The sequence below is a fragment of the Poeciliopsis prolifica genome, unplaced genomic scaffold, assembly GCF_027474105.1.
Source record: "Poeciliopsis prolifica strain line A6 unplaced genomic scaffold, Auburn_PproV2 SCAFFOLD004, whole genome shotgun sequence".
Classification (NCBI taxonomy): Eukaryota; Metazoa; Chordata; class Actinopteri; order Cyprinodontiformes; family Poeciliidae; genus Poeciliopsis; species Poeciliopsis prolifica.
In genome coordinates this window covers 12,727,582-12,747,156 of record NW_026562379.1, presented here as the reverse complement: position 1 = coordinate 12,747,156, position 19,575 = coordinate 12,727,582, and the positions used below count along the sequence as shown (strand labels likewise).

Here is a 19,575-nt window from a genome sequence, read left to right as displayed (position 1 = left end):
TTGTTTTTGTTTGAATAATATTTTAGCTGTTTCTTGACTCTACAAATGTCTATACTCCAACCAATGCATTAAATGCATGTTAAAACAACCTTTTTCACACCACTGATGGAAAAAACGTTGCATTGCTTCATCTCATTCCCGCTCCCGGTCTGTGTCTCTGTGGATAACAACCTTGGCTAAATGACAAACATACTTCATAAATGTGATGTGAATTTTCCCAGAAGGCAGAATGTTGGACTGCAAAAATACAGGAGGTGGGCAGAGTCATATATATTTCTCTGTTTTTAAACAAGCAGTTATCACATAATCTTCATCTGCTATGGACAAAAGAAACCCAGAGGTATAAATATTTATAGTTCAAAACAATTTCACGTCACTCATTAGGTAGTCTAATTATTGAACATGTTATTAATACCATCCTGACATTTTTCACATTTTGTACAGCATAAGGTTGACTTTAATTACAGACAAAAGATAGCTTCGTGATTTTGGTTGGACAAATCCTATGATCTTGATTTTCTTTGTGACTGGTTAATTGCTGCCTGCAGCTTTTTTTTTTCCAATTTTCACAAGACGAGCAATTACAGATTTTCTTATTCCAGTAATCTCTCTTTTTCTGAATCACAGCATGAATTTCAAGATATTTTAAATGTATAATGCAAAACACCAAAATCCACAGGATGAGAATGGTGTTCAAGAAGCACAATATAAGACTTAGAGAGCATTTTCTGCAAAACCGCTTTGTGACTTGGAAGCAGAGGAAGTCATGGAAAGGTCAGCATAATTTATGATCAGTTTAAGAAGAAAGAGAGGAGAAATATGTTTGAGTTTACATTTTATTTACCAATTCCAAATCTGCCTGCCCATATGTTCTTCTGTTTATGATATTTCCTTGAATATCTTCCTGTATTATTGACCCTAAGCAGAAATTGTGATATTGGTAAATAAATCTTAAGGAAAAAAAAACGCCATCTACAAAACCTGGAATCACTATTCTGTTGACATAATTTTGAAAAGATGGGTCAATCAGAGCCACTTACTGCACTGGGATCTTTCCCCCAAAGAAATGTTTGGTGAGGATAGACACTCAAATCTCCATGTTTAGCATATTTTACTCCAACCTTTTCCCTCTGTGAAACATCCATCAGTAAGGCACATGAGACGTTAAGGTTCGATTCACACAGCAATTCAATAGTGCTAAAAGTTTGCAAATCTTAATCTGCACAAGTTTCTAATTCTGAATTTAGATGCAAAGGCAGATCTGTTCCTAAAATTGCATCATCAAGCAGAATGTCACTTTGTTGATGCAGTTTGTCAAAGTCAGGCAAAACATGAGGATAGGATATTAATCCTTTCTTCTGATGAAATCTTTCTGACATTTCAGCAACTAACTAAAGATTCAAATAAATTGTCTAAGCCAGGGCTCAGCAACACTTATAATCCAAAGAGGCATTTAAAAAATTAATCAATTTGTGAAGTCACAGAAATGGTAACCTTGAACCTTTTATCCTAAAATAAAATTTGAGTACCAAGAAATGCAAACACAAATAAAATTGGAAATTACATTGCAATATTTTGAGTATGAGTCAACAGGAAAAAGGTAAACAGAAAAATATAAGATAGTCAAAGGGGAAATTATTTGAAATTTTTCTGCGCCCCTTGCTTTTGTAGCTGAAGAGAGAACAAGGGTGATTATAAACAAGAACAGGTGCAAATTGCTCACATTTTCTGGTCGTGATAGGTGGAGCTGCTACTGCATGTATTTAAAGCAAACTGGTTTGTAAATCCAGAGCAAAAATGAAGCAAATATCAGGAGCAAAGCAATGGACAAAGAAAAAAAAAAGAAGAAATGCAAAAGTAGCAGATGGAACTGCTTTGTAAATTTCTCCCAGTGTTCCTAAAATGTGGAAATCCTTTTAGGGCGTTGCCATCATTTTACCTCTGCAGCACCATTAAGTGCAGCACATTCAGATACAGTGTCCTCAGTGTCCTTCAGAGAGCTGCTCAAGATTTCCTAATTATATAAAATTATAAGAAACCACATGTCACAAAAGCAAAAAGTGTTAAATATTTTACACTGTGCTTTCATATTTAAGACTTAGATGTGCTTCACATGCAGGAGCTGTAGAGGATATAAATAATTCTCAGTGCTATAATTTAATTTAAAGTCTGGCAGTATTTCTTTATGTTATCACAGATGGAAAATTTATTTGTTTTCAGTGGAAATATATACTGTGCAAATAATATTTACAAACCACACTTGGCAGCATGGGGCATAATCATTTAGAGTCAGGGATGTGTTAATTTTTATTAGATTAAAGGTTAATTTCAACACATTAATGCTCTCTGAGTTTATATATCCCATTTTCTGTGCCAGACTAACTGCAACAGAGACTTCAATCTTACCTCTGTCAGATCATGCACCTGCTTCAGTAAATCTGCTCTCCGCTCTTCCGCCTGCCTCACGTGGAAGGAGTTCCTTTGACTCTGGACGACAAACACTATCTCCCGCAGCTCTGGAGGAACACAAAGGACAGAGATGTGGGACGGCTGGCGCACTGTGAAAATGGATCATGGCAATCGATGACCTTCTGAAAGTAAGACAACACAAGAGTCACAGCCTGAATAGCTGAGGTGACTTTGCCTAATCTCCATTATTGGCCTGATGATAATAACCACAACTCCATGAGCGTAATTGACTTGGGAGAGAGTATGTAAATGCCACAGCAAAGACTGTTTTATTAAATAAAAGATTAGCAGTCAGATGGGGTGAGGTTCAGTAATACCCAAAAGGTTGACAAAGCCCAGCTGTCCACTTCTGCTGCAATTAAAGTGGTTGCAGCATCAGTAAAAGTCAGCCATGAAAATGAAATGTTTAGACTTCAAGATAATAAAATCAGCTTGTGAATTGATAATAAAGGCTGCTCTGACATCATGCATGGATTCTATTTTTGTCATTGAATCAACTGGCTGCAGGTCGTCTCTGTGTGAAATATATTCACAGGACTGTAAACAGAAAACGGCTCAGGGAGGAATCCTGTTATCTTCACAAACAAGTCCAGATAAACCCTGTAGCTCTTATGACAACGACAACAAAAACAAAAGACCAGAGGGAAGGGATAAAAAAAAGTCTGTCATTTTGTCTTTGGTTCTGTGCAATTACATTGGACGACTCTTCAATCCTACAAGCTGTCCTTTATGTCAATTTAAAATCTGCAGAACCTGACAGAAATGACTGCTACAACAAAAAAAGCAGCACAGTAATTTAGAGCTCGGAGGTGGGGTGCAACATAAGACCAGAAGAATAATGAAAACTGCCAGCTAGGTGAAAAATGACCCTACATTCCTCAGCAAAATTCATTGGTTTGTTGAGTATTTGCACAACATATGGTCATAAACTGTGTACAGTGTAATAAAGTTTAATTACCTTACAGAATGATCTCATTGTAGACTACCAAATTTGATTACCAACAGAATTTTAACATTTCAAAAGTTAAGTAGGAACAGTGACTTTCAAAATTTATCACATCCGCTATATATTTACAGAATTGATAATGTGACCGCTGCAAACTTCATTGTATTTCTAACTGATTTTTGACTGTAACTGAACAAATAAACAATGTAAGTAGGAATAAATTCAAACCTACAAAATGTAGCCTGCACTGAAATCCGTATATTCCACTCTGATGCACCTTGATAAGATGCAGCAATACTAACTGTCAAGCATTTTGACAGAACTATGAACGTCCCAAACATGGCTGCCCACTTTATCTGACAGGCTACGCAAGACAAGTATCAATCAGGGGAGCAACTCTGGAGGAGCTGCAGAGATCCAACCTTTAGATGGGAGGATGCAGTCAACATTAAATTGGGCCTCCACGCAACAATGCCAAGAAACAGACATTCATAAAAAGCTCTTGCTTTTATGGATCCTCTTCTTGTGTCAAAGAAGAGGACACAACAATCATGTGGAAGAAGATGGCTTCTATATATAGTGATTATCAAGTTTTGCCACAGAGTCTAAGCTGGACTGAGATCTAGACTTTGACTGGACCATTTTAACACATGCATAATCTTTGATCTATGCCATTCTATTGTAACTCTGCTTGTAGCTTTGGGCAATTATAATGATGGAAGTTGAACTTGTACTCCATCCTCAGGCTCCAACAGGTTTTCTTCAGGGATTTAATTTATTTTATCCATCTTGACATCAACTCTTAACAGTCCTCATGCCCCTACTGATAAACGGCGTCCCAGCAGTCATGATGCTGGCGGACCTGTTAAACAGTGGGGATGTGTGTTCAGGGTGATAAGCACAGTTGATTTTCCCTCACAACAGTTGTTAAATTGACTAAATATTTTCAATTTTGGCCTAATTTAATAATTATTTTGTATTAGGTGTCAAAGCACCTAAGTCAACTTTGGGGAAAAGGAACAGATTTAAACACAGATGTTCTAAAATGCATATGGAAGAGCTGTTCAGTGCAAGGATTAACAATGGCAAGATGAGATGGATTAACTTTACTTCAATTACTTGTCCTCCTAACACTACATGTTCAGTTAAGTCACAGAATAGTATCTATGCTAGATCTTTTCAAATATATTAAAAAAAGACAGGTAGGAATATAACACCCTTATCTAGCTAATAACAAATATCGTTTTGAGCCTTGAGGTCTGGCGACACGAGAAATTACTCTCTAAATCTCTGCATGTCCATCTCAAAACAGATCCAGTCTCAAGAGTTGATGTCAGTGAGAACACCACCAAGCCACCTCTAAATGTCCTTCTGCTGTTGGTGCTAAATGAGCGAGTGTGCGTGAGCGTGTGTGTGCATTGAAGTAGTCCCACAGCAGCCATTCTTGAGATCCCAAGTGGGGCATCAACCTCCTGACACTGCACTGTACAGCAACAGCAGCTAAAAGACACTGAAGGCAAAATCAGATAAGCACTTTGCCAATTTCTCATTGTGTAGATAATGCATACGTTGTGTCAAAGCAAAGGAGAATGAGCGGTAAAAAAAGAAACTAATTAAAGCTGAATTCACTGGTCTGGACTCCACACTAATGGCTTTCGATTAATCATCCAACTACTAGGCGAAAAAGGGGAAAGGAAAAAATCCTGTTGTTGTGCCCTTCTTCCTCCATCTCTATCATTCCTGTGTCCTTCCGCTTGTTCAAAATCACCTTTGTGCACCGTGTTGATAATCATGGCAGTGCAACTATCCAGTCAATACAGCTCCCTGTTTGTCCTCCTTATAAGGAGGACAAACAGGACAAACAGGACTTATAGCAATGCCTTTGGAGGCAAATATGTCTCAGGTTATTTTTAATAAAAAATAAATATACAGTAAATATTTAAAAAGTTGAAGGAAGAAAGTTATTTGAAACATTACAGTAAAAAATATATATATATGTTGGGACTTAATGGTTCAGTTTGGACTGATGATGTGGTTTAAGTGACAAGGCTCAGTGCTGGGATGAATGTTATGAAACTTTGCTTATTACTGTACTGGTGCAGAAAAAGTGAGGCAGAAAAAGTGTACTAGGGTTGTTCACTGTGAGATGTTTGTTTTGCAATCTGACAAACAGTTTATATTTAAGATCCTCTGAGCCAGAATTGCACCAAGGGCAAAAATAACTCCCAGTGGTGGCACGCCTTTGCTCTATTTGATTCTGACAGCATGCTACAAACTTTAAATGAAGCCACCAGTGCATTTAAACCCACAAATCTTTCAGCATGAGTGACCTATAAAACACAATTATAATTCTTCTTGCTATACTACACTAAGTCTAATACAGTAATTATATAATTCAATAATATAGTCATACATTTTCATGGTATCTACTCTTGAGGAACAAATACTGATACATACATGTTCAGTAAAATCTGACAGAATGAACAGATTTTATTTTAATTGAATTCCACATGTGAAAACAGTGAAGATGGTAAAATTTAGAAACATTTCCTAATTATTAGAAATGTGTCCTATTGCTCAACAGTTTATAATACCTTGGAAAAGTATAAGAACCTCTTTAACATGCATAAGTTAAAGGGTTGCTTATACTCAAGCTTCAGTGGATTTTGTTGGGTTTTACTGTGGTGGATTAAAACAGTGTAGAGCATAATTGTTAAGAGGAAGGAAAAGGACTACCAGCTGGCAAATATTTGCAAATAAAAATGGCTAAAATGAAGGGAACATTAGTATTCAGTACTCCTGAGCTAGGCCTGAATGATTCAACCTGCACTGGAATATATTTATATTCCACTGCGGGTCTGGCTGTAAGTCCAGGTTGCCCTGCAGTAAAGTTGACATCCTCCTCAGTCTCAAATGCTTTGCAGCTTCAAAGAATTACATCCATCTTCCTATCAACTTTGAAAAGCTTCTGGCCAGTCACAGTGTCAGATGTTCAACTTTTCTGCTGTGTTCCTTGGACTTCATGTTTCTGTTTGTTCATTAATATTCTCTAACAAACCTCTGAGAATTCTAGAGAACAGATAGTGAGATTAAATTACACAAAGTTTGATTATCTGAATTACTCAGAATGTAATTATTTGCATTAACATTTTAAATACAGGTGTCAGAGTAAGTGAGGCTAAATAGAAATGAGAACTTTTAGAGATTTACTTAAATAACTGGATAGTCTTCCTTCAAGTTCACATGTTATATATTTATCTATCATAAAGCTCCTCAAAAATAGAGTTTAAATAGACAAAATAGAAGAGTTCAAGGATTATGAATACTTTTGATTGATATGATAACAAAATTAAGTAATTAAGTTTTTATGGAAACATGTTTTCATAGCATGTTAAACCTTAGAACAAGTTAAAACTTAGAACTGAAAAATCAGTTCTTTCATACATGGATCAGGTAAGAGAAGAGGAAAAAAAAAAGATTGGAGGTTTTGTGGGAAATGCAGTTAAATCCCTGGGCTCCTCAGTGCAAATGATGTTATTTTGCCAGGTTGATGGAACTAGAAAGCATGAGTCCAGAGTTCAATTATGTCTACCAATTCAGCATTGCTCAGGGGCCACTTCATGAAAAAAAAATTAAGTCTGTATCTTGAAATATACTGGATGAAATAAGAAAAGGGAGAACTCTCCCTCCCCGACTTTGCTATTATCTGATGCTCTTCTTAAGGTGCAGAGCTATTCTCTAAATGCCATCACCATCTGGCTCAAACATTTTGAGTGTGCAGATGCTGCTTCAAAATTTTACATATGAGAACTTACACAATCAGCCTGAAGAGTGAACCGGTACTAAGTGATTGTATGTAAAGAAAGACTTTATTTTCCAGACCACTTGTGATGCAGTGTTGTCACCTCTGACGCAAATTGATAGTGACACTTCCTTAGAGCAGATTCCAGATGTAGAAGAGATGAGGCTGCACTGACCTCCAGGGACTCAAAAAGTAGGTGTGTGTAGTCATGGGAATGGTTTATTTTAGCTTAGAGTATTACTATCCACACCGCCCAAAAATGCAATATGGGAAGGAACTGCAAACAGGCAAAACTTATTCAACTCCAGCTCACAATTCTGCAAGAGTAATGAGGAGTCTCAGTGCAAAAAGTGGATAAGTAGAACAATTTTCATGATAAATGTCTGCAGAAAGCCTGATGGATAAGATTCAGTGGATGGGGCCATTAGGCTGTTGTGGGAGCAAATCAGGTCCACAGCATGTCTTTGCATGCACACAGGCAGAGAAGTGAAAGGATGTCAATAGCTTATTTCCATACTATTCCCAATCCAGTAGACAATTGTGCTGGTGTGAAAACCTGATCCACTCCAATGCCTCTTATGATTGGACTGCTGGAGACAAGATGGTCCAGAATTATCTCTCACCATAAAAGACAGCTTTTATTTTTTCTCACATCATGTTCAAGACAGTACAGGGGAAAAAGACAGTAAATTAATATTATTGAGAATAAAAGATTTAGGAAGTTAACGTCTTAAAGCATATATTTAACACATTGCATTTTTGGGAATTGTTGAAAGTTTGATTTAGATGTAAAAACGATTTATTTCCCTCCCACCGACACTCATCTCATGTGGCACAAGCATATGGATCAAGCAGTAAGTGGAATGATTTTCTATCAGCCGCCTTCTTCTGTTAATACATACTTTTAATTGCCTTGCAAAAAATCAATACAGAGCATAGTGTATTTAAGTTTCAGCATGCTGCAGAAAAAAAAATCAATATCACAAATATCAACTACTAAAACACAGAGAACAAAATATCAAGGAGGAAGCAAACCGAAATTGAGTAAAATGAAGAAAAAGAATCAGCAGGGAGAGCAACAAAGAAGCAGAATCATCCGAGGCACCAAAGAAAGAAAACTTAAGGTTTTCAACTTATACTATGTATCTACATATATATGTATGTCAACGTATATATGTGTGTGTGTGTGTGTGTGTGTATGTCTAAATGTGTATAAATGGGTGTATATATGTGTTGTGAGAAAGCACTGCAGTGGCTAAAGGGACAAAAAGCTGCCTCCAACCCACGATAATTACATTTATTTGAGGTTCTCTAGAGTTCAAGACTTTTTCCCTGAATATTCTCAAGACTAATGAATGTTGAACTCAACCTCGAAACCTCACTTAGCATCAATAATTCAGGGAGTCCAAGCAATTAATTCTTAACAGATTCCAGTTTTTGCCTATGAAGTACATTTATCACTCCTAAAACCCGTGGATTAGTTGAAAGAGTATGGAACATGGTTTAAATGATAACTATTTTCTTTAAAAAAAGAATTCAATAGATATGCTTCTTATGCTATATGTAGTCAGGACTTCTGGTGTGTCTCCTGATGACTTACTGAGTTTGGCTTGAAAAGCAGATTTTATTAAAGCCAGTAATATGGCGGATTCACTCAAGCTGAAAATAGGCAAATCTGAGGCTGCACCCAATTTTTGGGTACATCTCTAAATAACATCAAACCAAAATGAGAAGGGAGATCTTAAAACTTGGGATAACATCAAGCTAAAACTATGAAAATATAAAACTGCAAAAAAAATTATTCTTACAAAAGTCCTCTTACAACTTCAGTTTAATCTGCTCGCCTATGTGCTTTTCTTTTTATCTCAAGGTTAAAAAAATCTCCGAGTCATTTATTTTCCCACACCAGCAACTCTAAACATCTATTTGGTGCCACAGTCCATAAATTCAAATAGCACGAGTTTACTTCTAAGTGCCTGATTGGAAGGTAGCTGCAATTTCTTTTCCTGGTTCTTAAAGGCTTATCACCCCTCATCTGAAGGGCTTCTTCACTTCTAACTGACTGAAGAGTTTCTGGCTCATAAGCTATTTCTGGGGCATTAACTCTTTCAGCATCCTTGAATCTTGTCCACATGAAAAAACACCCATGTAGTTTATGGAGCCTCGTGAGGTGAGGAGTGCACAGACCACAGCGCAAGAAAACTGAGGAGTTAATTTAAAAGCATGTGGTAGATTACAGAAGGGTTGCCTCCTTATTTTAAGACTAATAAGGACTTTAAAATAGAGAATATAAAAAAGAAGACAAGAAGCAGTAGTAAAGGAATCAATACTGAGTCAAGTATGTTAAGTGGTAAACAAAACAACACTCAGCGGAACAAGAGGCTTCAGCAAGTATTTATTCATACAATCAGGGCTTGAAACCTTGACTTAGAAAGTTTTATGGCTACTTAACCCTTGAAACATGCTAAATGCCTTCAGGGTCAGTGACTCACATGAATCACAGGGTTGATGAGTAAGTGACACATAGTCAGTGACCCTCACAAGTTCAACCAGTTTCTTACAAAAAATATTACTCCGCCTTTTGACATTATTTTATAATCACAAATACAAATGCATTTTAGTTATTAAAAATCCTCTTCTGACTAGATCAAAATTAAGTAGCACATAAAGTGGAACAAAAACAAAAGCTATGGTTTATGACTTAATTTTTTATTTTTTATTTTTTGCAAACAGGCCAGAGGTGCTATGTCCATTGAAGACTTTGTAGCCGCCTTTTAGTGCACCTTCCTCTCCATCTTCACTACAAAGTATTGCTATAAGAAGCAACATCGGGGAAACTGGTGCTATATTTACGAGGTATTGGATCAATACCAAAATATGTAGTATTGTTCACTTCTACTGTCTAGTGATGTTTGTTGACTATTAAACCTCTGAACAGTCCATGAAGCAGCTGTGTTTAAGCTACAAATAATTGACACGTCATAATTAAATGATGTATGAGGGCAATTAGTGCTCATTTGACTCATTTGACTGTTGTTTAATTGCCATACGCATACTCCAATAATATTGGTATCACATTTTAAAATGGAATAAATTCAGTAAGCTAAAAACGTGTGGCATATATATTCAATAGAAGATTCCCAGTTTTTGCTGTTTTGCTACAAACACGCACCAGCTGTTGTATAAAAATATAAAATATAAATTCTGATTCAATTTATTGACTGTGCTGTGAGAAGGTTATATTCTATAAGGCCTTTGGCACAATTGAAAAAGATATGCATCTCTGCAGGTTTTAACACTTATTTTTGAAAAAAGGCCTTTATATTTTATTGCAGCTGGCTGAATGATTTCTTCTCCCCAGGCATTCAGGTAGAATATGCTCTCCAAGGTTTTTTTTTTCCTTTCTCCCAGATTTGCTGAGATGAACCGTGCTGCATTTTTAATAAGACTATGCTGCTGAATATGAATACATGAATACTGTTCCTTTTTAGTCAGTGCCCACCATTCAGCGGCATAGCAGAAAAAGGGCATTGTGTCAGATATCTTGTAGCATGAAGTGAAATAAAAAAAAACTAATATATTGATTATTGTCTGCCTAACATGTTCAATATGAGAAATTAATTCATAATACGTTTTATGCGAAAGGAAATTAAACTGCCATTATAACACAGGTACAGATCAAATCTTTTTAATTTTCAAGTTTTTTACTGTCCCAGACTCAAAATTCAAAAATTCTGAAAATCGAAAAACATTTTTTGATAGAGCCGCAATGAATGGACAGACAGTGGCACATGGAAAACAATTACAATATAGACATTTTTCCCATGTTCTATTTTTTGTCCATGTTTGGAAAATACTTAATCTTAGTTTACTGAGAGTGAACCTGAAAACACACCATTTAGTTGGTTATACAAAGAATCTCTTTTAAACAATTGTTGCAAGCACTCCATCATTTATATTTCATGGTTTCTTAAAGTGGTCTCAATCTATTGTCATTGGGGTCATGTAAATGGCAAAGAAGCTATCTGAAATCATTGATTAAATAATTGATGTAATAACTGATGCACACAGAAACAGGCATGGCTTGATTAGCTTTCAAGGAGAACTGCTACTGAAACATTTTTACTGACCTTTAAGAAGAATGAGGTTAGCCCAGCTGCAACATTCACAAAGCTCCATTTAAAAGAAATGAAAGAAATCATTCCCACATCTTTATACCTTAGAACAGCAAGTAAAATTTATTTAGAAGAAAAACTGTTTAAAATAAATCTGACATTTCTTTTAACCGAGGGAAAGAAAATTCACTGTGGTAAATCTTCCTGTGGGCTACCATATAAAATCTAAATCATTGAAATAACATGACTGAAGATGAATTGTTTCAGACGTGTCACAAACGACACAAGCAAAAGAAGACAGTAGCAATATTTCAACCAGTAAAACCAAAACATGTAGGTTTATTTTTAACTACAATTAGGCAAAATCCAGTCTATTTTTTTTTTTTTTTTTCATTAAAACATGCAGTAGGAGTTAATGAGTCCTCTGTCTCCAGTTCCCACTATAGCTTCCTACTAGCATGGCTAAATACTTGTTAATACCTCATTGCCAGTATGTCAACTTTAAGGCTTTGTTCTTTACAAAGCTCTGGTTTGACTGCTTAATGTCTTACAAGCTTCACAGATGTCTTGAAGCACTGTTATAATAAGCTGAGATTCTGCTTCTAATTGCAAAGAATGCCAAATAAACAACACAGGGACTTTATGCCTGAAGACTTTTGACAAATAACCGGGACACAACATTGGAGACAAGAGCCTGAAGCATTTATACTGACCTCTGACCTTCAAATAGCATATTTTAGAGCTAATTAAAACATCTTAAAGTATTTTAGTCGTCACAAAACACAAAATGCTAAGTGCAATGTGTGCTTAGATTGTACTATAAGCTGTTCCTGAAATCAGTTTATGTGGGGTAATTGCAAGTCTGTTATATTTGCTACTTATATGTGAAACACTAGAAATAATGTTAAACCTGAGTGTAGTATGACTGGTGTTTGGTAAACATAAATTAAGGCCAAAACAAAATTATTTTTAAACACATATTTAAACGCAAATATTTTCACATTTTATTTTGTCTGACTGGAAGTAATATTAACATTTTTGATCAGCCCAGCAAGAGTATCAAGTTAAATCTGAACAAAAATCTGGGGAGGGAGCAAAAAGATTAGGGCGATGGCAAGGAGGTCATCCATCTTCAAAGATTTGAAGGTTTATGGCAAAAAAAAATAATTCAAAATACCAGAGTAATCATGTAAAAAGCTGCTCAGTAATTATCGGAGTATTAGGGTTTGATTGCTGATGAGGCACAAAAGATTTTTAGTCCATTCTTGAAAAGAGTATAAACTAATACTGACGTCTCATTTTCTTTAATAAACTGCAAACTGAGTAATAGTGTACATACGTATTTTACATTCTAATGTACAAAAGTTGTCAAGCTTCTCATAAATGCTCATTTTTAAACTGATATCTGATGTTGCACCTATGGTTATTTAATTGGAACCAATATCGTCTTAAACTATTCTGGTTAAAAATGTGAAAATATATAAATTATTCTATTGTTATTACACTTATTATTCATATGCCTACTTTTGTTTTTGTTTTGGGAATGTCACTGACTCATCCTCCTGTACTTAAGCAATAAAAAAATCTAGATGATATGATGAATTTCAGAGATATGGTTGAAGTATCAGGCAGAGAATCAATTTCATTGAGTAAAATAAAAAAAAAACATGACTATAATAACACTAACAATAGTTGTGCAGGAAAGGTAAAATGTTGCTTCTCAGTGTATTTTTAGCTTAAGGAAACCTTTACCTTTACCTTTTGCAAACTTGCAATGCATTTGAACAAAATTGTGATAATATTAATAAAAATAGTAATGCAGATGCAATTTTTTTCCTAACATTACATCCTTATTGTTGACTAATAAAGTTTAAATTAATAAATCAACACAAAACTTAAAATTCATTACTGAAGTAAAGTAGGTGAAGTATTTTCTTAATGAAGCCCATCTAAAACTAACAGAATTGTGTACAAAAGTATTTAATAAAATATGAGCTAATTGTGTCAGAGATTCTAAAATATCTTAATAGTTTCAAATTGTGAAAGCAGAATGTCCTTCACAGTCTGAAGGTTGCTCTAAACATTACATCCAATGACCGACACAGTCTAAAAACCGAACATCACCAAAACTCTGTACATAAACCTTGAAGTCAGATGAAGTGTGAAAAGACATTAGAACTATGGAGAAAAAATATGCTTAAAGAAGAACGAACACCAGCACTATGAAGTTTAAAAAAATCAAAGATAAATTTTATCTTCAGATTAAAAAAAAATCTTGTCATCTTTGACTTGATATTAATTTTCTTTGTGTAAATTAGCTCATGCCTGTCAAGATAAATCGAGCATTGTTCTCCCACTGAACTCAAATTATTGGAAGGATGTGTCCAGTCCAGGTGCCTTGTTAGACATAACCTCTTTCAAAACCAAATAAGTTGGGTATTCCATTTGATGCTGATAAGTCAAAGGGAACTCTGCCTTTACTTCATTCCTACCACACAAACAACACTCTCAGCAGGATTCTTTTGAGCTATAACAAAGGAAGCAACAATGAGGGTGTTAGGAAATGCAGCTCCAGTTCTCAGATGGCTGTTTGTATTTCCTCTCTGTGCTGAGGTGCCAAATGAGAGACTTACGAAGTTGCTTTTGTGTTTGTTGTGACCTACTTGAAGGGAAGGGCAGAGGTCCAGAAGAAATGGGCAACCAAAAGTTTTCTTCTTCTGGTGATTCTATGAGCTTCCTCAAAAATAATTGGTATGAACTGAAATCTTCTTATTCCTTTATAAATGTTGTTCTTCCTGTCCAGTCAATGCATTAGTTTAAAATGTTGCACTGAAAATCTGCAAGCATAATGTTCTGATAAGAAATTCTCAGAAATAATCTTTTATTTAAATATCACTTCTGTAGCAAATTCCTTCTACCAGAAAATACAGGTCAAACATTAAATACAGTAATGAAAGAGAGAATACAGTAGAAATGTCACTATGATGGATTCAAAGCATCATAGTGACAAAGATACCAACATCCAGAAATTACTATTATTTGTTTCTGAATTGTAATAATTGTGTGGAACAAGTCGATTTTGGTCCTACTAAAAGTCAATAAAAAAACAGTTGTGGATATAGATATCCTTTGGTGTTGAAAAGATGTAAATATGAAAATAAAAATAATTCAAAGCTCAATGCATAATTTTACAGTTATGGAACTTTGATATTTTCTGACATTCTAAAGTCAGAAATTGGCATGAATTAAAAATTCACAAGTTTTAGAAAGTAACAGATGTGCTCTCATGTATAAGTGGTAAATTTATGAGATGCACACCTGAATGTCTTCCAAAGTGTAAATGGTACACCCAGACTAGTTTTCTGTTTCAGAACAACATCTCCCAGCTGCAGTCATGCAATCAAACTTCAAACTCGATCCAGCATGCATGCCTGAGACAGAGGAAAACATCACTACATCTGGGAGATGTTCTGACACTGGGAGACCCAGGATGTTTCACTTACACTTTGGAAAATATCGAGACGTGCATCCCCTATTATTACCACATCTGTCTTTGAGGTCTTCTGGCATGGCTTGTTGAAAATAGTTTTATACTGTCAGAAAACATTTGAGTTTTAATATTTAAGCCTCTAATGATGGTAAATTAGGATTTCTCACAAATTCTGAGGACTGGTATTTTTTTCTTGGGAGTATGTGAAATTAAATTTACTTAAAGTTTTGGAGATTTGAGGTGGAAATGTACTCTTCTGTGCTCAGTTATCATTTTTTTCAAGACTCCATTGCATAAGACATTACTGCAAGCATAGGCCACAACACAAAATTATACATAGTACAGAACTGGATTCATAAGAACAAAATAATACAAAAATGTTTTTTTCAGTGCATAATGTATGTTGCTGTTTATATTTTTGTGTAATTTAACTGTAATCCAATGGGAACAAGCAGACTTTCAACACAACAGGGCAACTCAAGTCAACTTTCTTTCTTTCTTCTTTAAAAATGAGTCTTCATGTATTTGATGGGAAGATTTCTGTTTTAATTTACAGGTACTTGCCTCCTGCAGACAGTCATAAATGAGAGTGCTGATGCCTTACATACATAAACCTTATACAATGGAGTCTTATTTATTCATAAGTTTTTCTTTGTCAGTTAATTGCGATCTATTTTGAGTTGAAGTACAAATTGTAGTCTTTTTGCCTTGTGCTGTTTTAATTCATTTCAGTTTTAGTTCTGTTTCAATCCATCTGACATTATAGAAAAGTATCATGGGTTGACACATAAAATATCAAATAACTATAATAAAGTGCCTCAGTTCCTTTAGAAACATTATCACCGACCTCTATTGTGTAAGACGCAGTGCCATTCTGTTGTCGTGACTGATTTGTTGTTACTTCAGCAGAGAGAACGTGACCTCTTGCCTCACTGCCCCTTCCCAAAGCCATTTGTACCTTGAAAATTAATCTTTTATTGTTACTCTATCTGCCACAAGTCACTAAAAATGACATCTCTGCAGTCAGTGCACACTCTGCCCTTTTCTGTCTGTTGCAGGGCTCTCACACATTGTACATCATACATGTCAGGTAATAAATGGCAGATATGCTGCCTGAAAAATACACCACTATTCTTTAGAGCAGATATGTATTAGTAAATATATACGTTCCAAATACTTTATGATTTTCATATTCTTTTCCGTCTTGAAAATTGTGCCTGAAAATAAAATAGCGTAGCAAACATCAGACACTCAAATTTAAGAATGCCTTTGACAAAAATGTGAAGTTAATCGATTGGAGTATACATCATAATTTTTTAATGACAATGATTTTAAATGGTGGTAAATAGGGAATTCCAGAACAATACATTTTTAATTGATCAGTGCCTGAGTCTCAGATGAAACAAAATTATCGACACACGTTGCTGGTCTGCTGTTTGTGATTTACTAGTTTGCAAGCCACGCAATTGAGATTTGCACAGTTCAGTTTTAGAAAGTCACAGCCTGTTTCTTACGATTGACGCTTATAAAATTGTGCTATGGGATGTGCATATTACTTACATTCACATTATAGTCCATAACTAACCCTGATTAGGAGCACATAATGGCTAACTTGCAAAAATATCTTTCTCATTCAAACAAAAAATATCCACATAGAACAGGCTGCATCATTCTGAAAGTCATTGGTGACTATGTGTAAAACTGATGAAATTCAGTGTTTAATGACATATTTAACTGAACTGAATTTTCAGACAAATACAACGTGCTGATTTTATTAACATAGTGTCTAAAAGAGACTTGATGTGCCTGACTTAAAATCACTGGGGCTGGTGTCAGGAAGAGGAAAGCTCCAAACAGACGTCTTTAGTTGTAAGCTTGACAGAGTATTATTGTGAGAAGCAGAAAGCTCAAAGTGTACCCAGGCTGTTCCAAAACGACATCTGAGAGAACTTAATGAAGGGATTGAAGCCAAAAGTTACAGCTACCACAGCTATTGCTCTAAAAACAAAAAGGCTAAGCCTGCAGTTCTATAACTGGATGCTGTAGTTCTCACATTATCCTATTATCCTGCTTTTCACATTAGCCCGAGACAAATTTCTGCCAGAAAAATACAAACGTGTTACCCCTTTCTTCTTTTTGCTTCTTTAAGTACTGGCACCCAAATTGCACACAACAACACATTTCCATCTATCTTACAGGGCGGCATAAACTGCTAATTAACAAAGTGAGCACACACTGTTAGTATTTGAAAAATAAGACTCACCCAGCTTATTGTTGTGAGGGACATGCATGCCACTGTGGTTCTGAAAAGACAAAACAAAAAAAAGAAATTAATAATTCAAGCAACTCTCTTCAAATAACAAGAATACATCCAGTTGTTATAACACATAACCAGGTTATGTGAAGATGCTGGTGTTCAGCCAGTACTGAAGCTCCTATTCCTAATCACTAATGAAGAATTAATGATACAAAGTATTGAATCCCCTATGGCTTATTTGCAGAAATAATGGGCAATACCCATGTCATTAGTCCTTCCTAATTGTGTGGGTTTTGTGCCTGCAGCATTTAAGCTCTGAGTATTCAGCTCAATTAAGGCACTGTTCCACCTTCAGAGCTGTCAGCACAAGCTGCAGACCATGGAGCAATGACTAAATCAATCACAGGCCATCGAAACTTTTGACGAACCGCTTTCACCTTCGCTTTTCAGATAAGATCGTTCAGTCCTGGGAGAAGGCGAGAAAGCACGAGCGGCAGAGCGAGAGCGGCACAGTATTAATAGATAATGATAAACTGGGTTTGATTTATGACTTCCTCTAGACTAACAATCATTTCACTGGCGGGCTGTTGCAAGCTTCAGAGAGCCTAACTAAGTCATAAATTCTGCCTTGTATGTGGTGAGGTAGTGACAGGGAATCCCAACAGTTTGATGACAGCAGCACCAATCAGCTTGTAAAGCACCACTTAATTTGAAAAGATTAGTCATTTTTCAACTGAAAAACAACTTTATATTTCTTCCCCTTGGCTCTTACTGCTGTCCTCCATAATTTATTTCCAGACACGTCTTTTTTTTTTTTCTATCTCTCCTCTAATTTAAGTTTTGGATGTTTTGACAGGCTTCAAGTGAGATGAAGAAACAATAAGTTCACCACCTATGCAGACGTATTCATTGCAGTGATTTGTGTGAGGCCTCGCTTCTTCACTCCACCCCCCCTCAAGTAATCAGAGATACAAGGAAATTTATGCATGGGCAGACAAGATCATATCGGGGTGATTTGATTCAGAGGGTACATCAGCTTAATTGGACTCAGTAGCATTAGTCATGGCCACAAGGTTTCTGTCTCATCTCATCAGACACTCCGCGTATGAAATCACGATTTAAGCTGGAGAAAGAAGATGCCTCCAGAAAAAAAAGAAGTACGGAGTGTTTTTTTTCTGCTCAGAAAATGCAAGAACATGACACTTTATCAGATAATTACCCTCATAAGATCTCTTCGACTAGAAAATACATCCCACTTTGCAGGTTATTATTATCGAGGTGGAAAATTCTCAAAAACTGAAAGCATGTACTGATAAAACAAATTAAGCAGCCTGGAATATGATGTACATGGTAATTCAGGAAGAGGACAGGCAGTTGTTGTTCATCATATCTCTTTCAAAATGAGTCTAACAGTAAACCTCAGTGTTGTGACAGCCATGTAACACTCAATTTACTGCTCTGTCAAACATCACTAATTAACCTGATTGTACAGTGGCTGTACAACATGTTTGGGTTTTCAACACACCTATCAAAATAGGGATAATTATTTTAAAACTGATTTTGTTTTTTAAATGAAATTGTAAGCTGGATATATTGCTAGTGATGTTTCAGGACGAACAGTGTTTAGAGCAGGGGAGGGCAATCCTGGTACTTGAGGGCCGCTCCAACTTTTTGATGCTCCCTGGTCCAACTCACTTGAATCCAACAGCTGAAGTCCAGTCAAGTTCTCCAGAGTCCTGCTAATGGCTTCATTATTTGACTCAGGTGTATTGAAGTAGAGATACATCTAAAAGTTGCAGGAGACCGGCCCTCGAGGCCTGGAGTTGTCCACCTCTGGTTTAGACTGTTGAAGACATACAATTCAAAAAGTGGCCTGAGGATCCATCTGGGCCACGGGTCAGCAAACTTTTCCAGCCAAAGAGCCGCATTTGCCCACAAAATAAAACTTTCCCGGATCTGCAAAAAAATATTTTCTAAATGTGTACTATATCAAATGTTTTATTAAAGATGAAAGCAATATGAAACAAAAATATATTTCTATTTTCAGGTTTTATGAATCTTCTATTTCAAGAGGGAAAAGCTATTTTGTAAAAAGAGGCAAGCCTTTTCTATAGAAAATATAGCTTGCTTAGTTTAAAGCTACTACCTGCAGACTTTGCATAAGAACTTACAGAAAAACTGTTTAAAATTACAATTTCTTATTTTGTGTCCATGAACAAAAATATTTCCTTTTTTGGTTTTGTAAGAGCTACATTGGTGGAGCAAAAGTCTGGATCTAATTAATAGGGGCTGTTGGCCAACTTTTACTCAAGTTCAATATGTCTTTGGTGGAAATAAAACTGAAATTATGCCTCCAGGTCCACTAAAATATCTTTTTTTTAAAAAAACAGGGAGAAAAATTGAATGAAAGACTGATGTTGCTGTGGAGCAACGAATCATATGAAAAGGTAAAAGTGTGGACCTACAATTATTCTCCTCTTTCTTAACTTCACCGCA

At 35.8% G+C, this 19,575-nt stretch overlaps 1 protein-coding gene across 1 annotated transcript in view; it reads right to left on the bottom strand.

Annotated features, from left to right (window-relative positions):
- The window catches only part of b3glcta (beta 3-glucosyltransferase a), a 77,836-nt gene that overhangs the window by 28,363 nt on the left and 29,898 nt on the right, over nucleotides 1-19,575 (bottom strand). The window contains exons 3-4 of the mRNA XM_055028226.1: nucleotides 17,086-17,125; nucleotides 2,407-2,516 (exon numbers count right to left, since the gene is read on the bottom strand). Coding sequence (XP_054884201.1) covers nucleotides 2,407-2,516; nucleotides 17,086-17,125 — 150 coding nt within the window. The remainder of the gene's footprint in view (nucleotides 1-2,406; nucleotides 2,517-17,085; nucleotides 17,126-19,575) is intronic.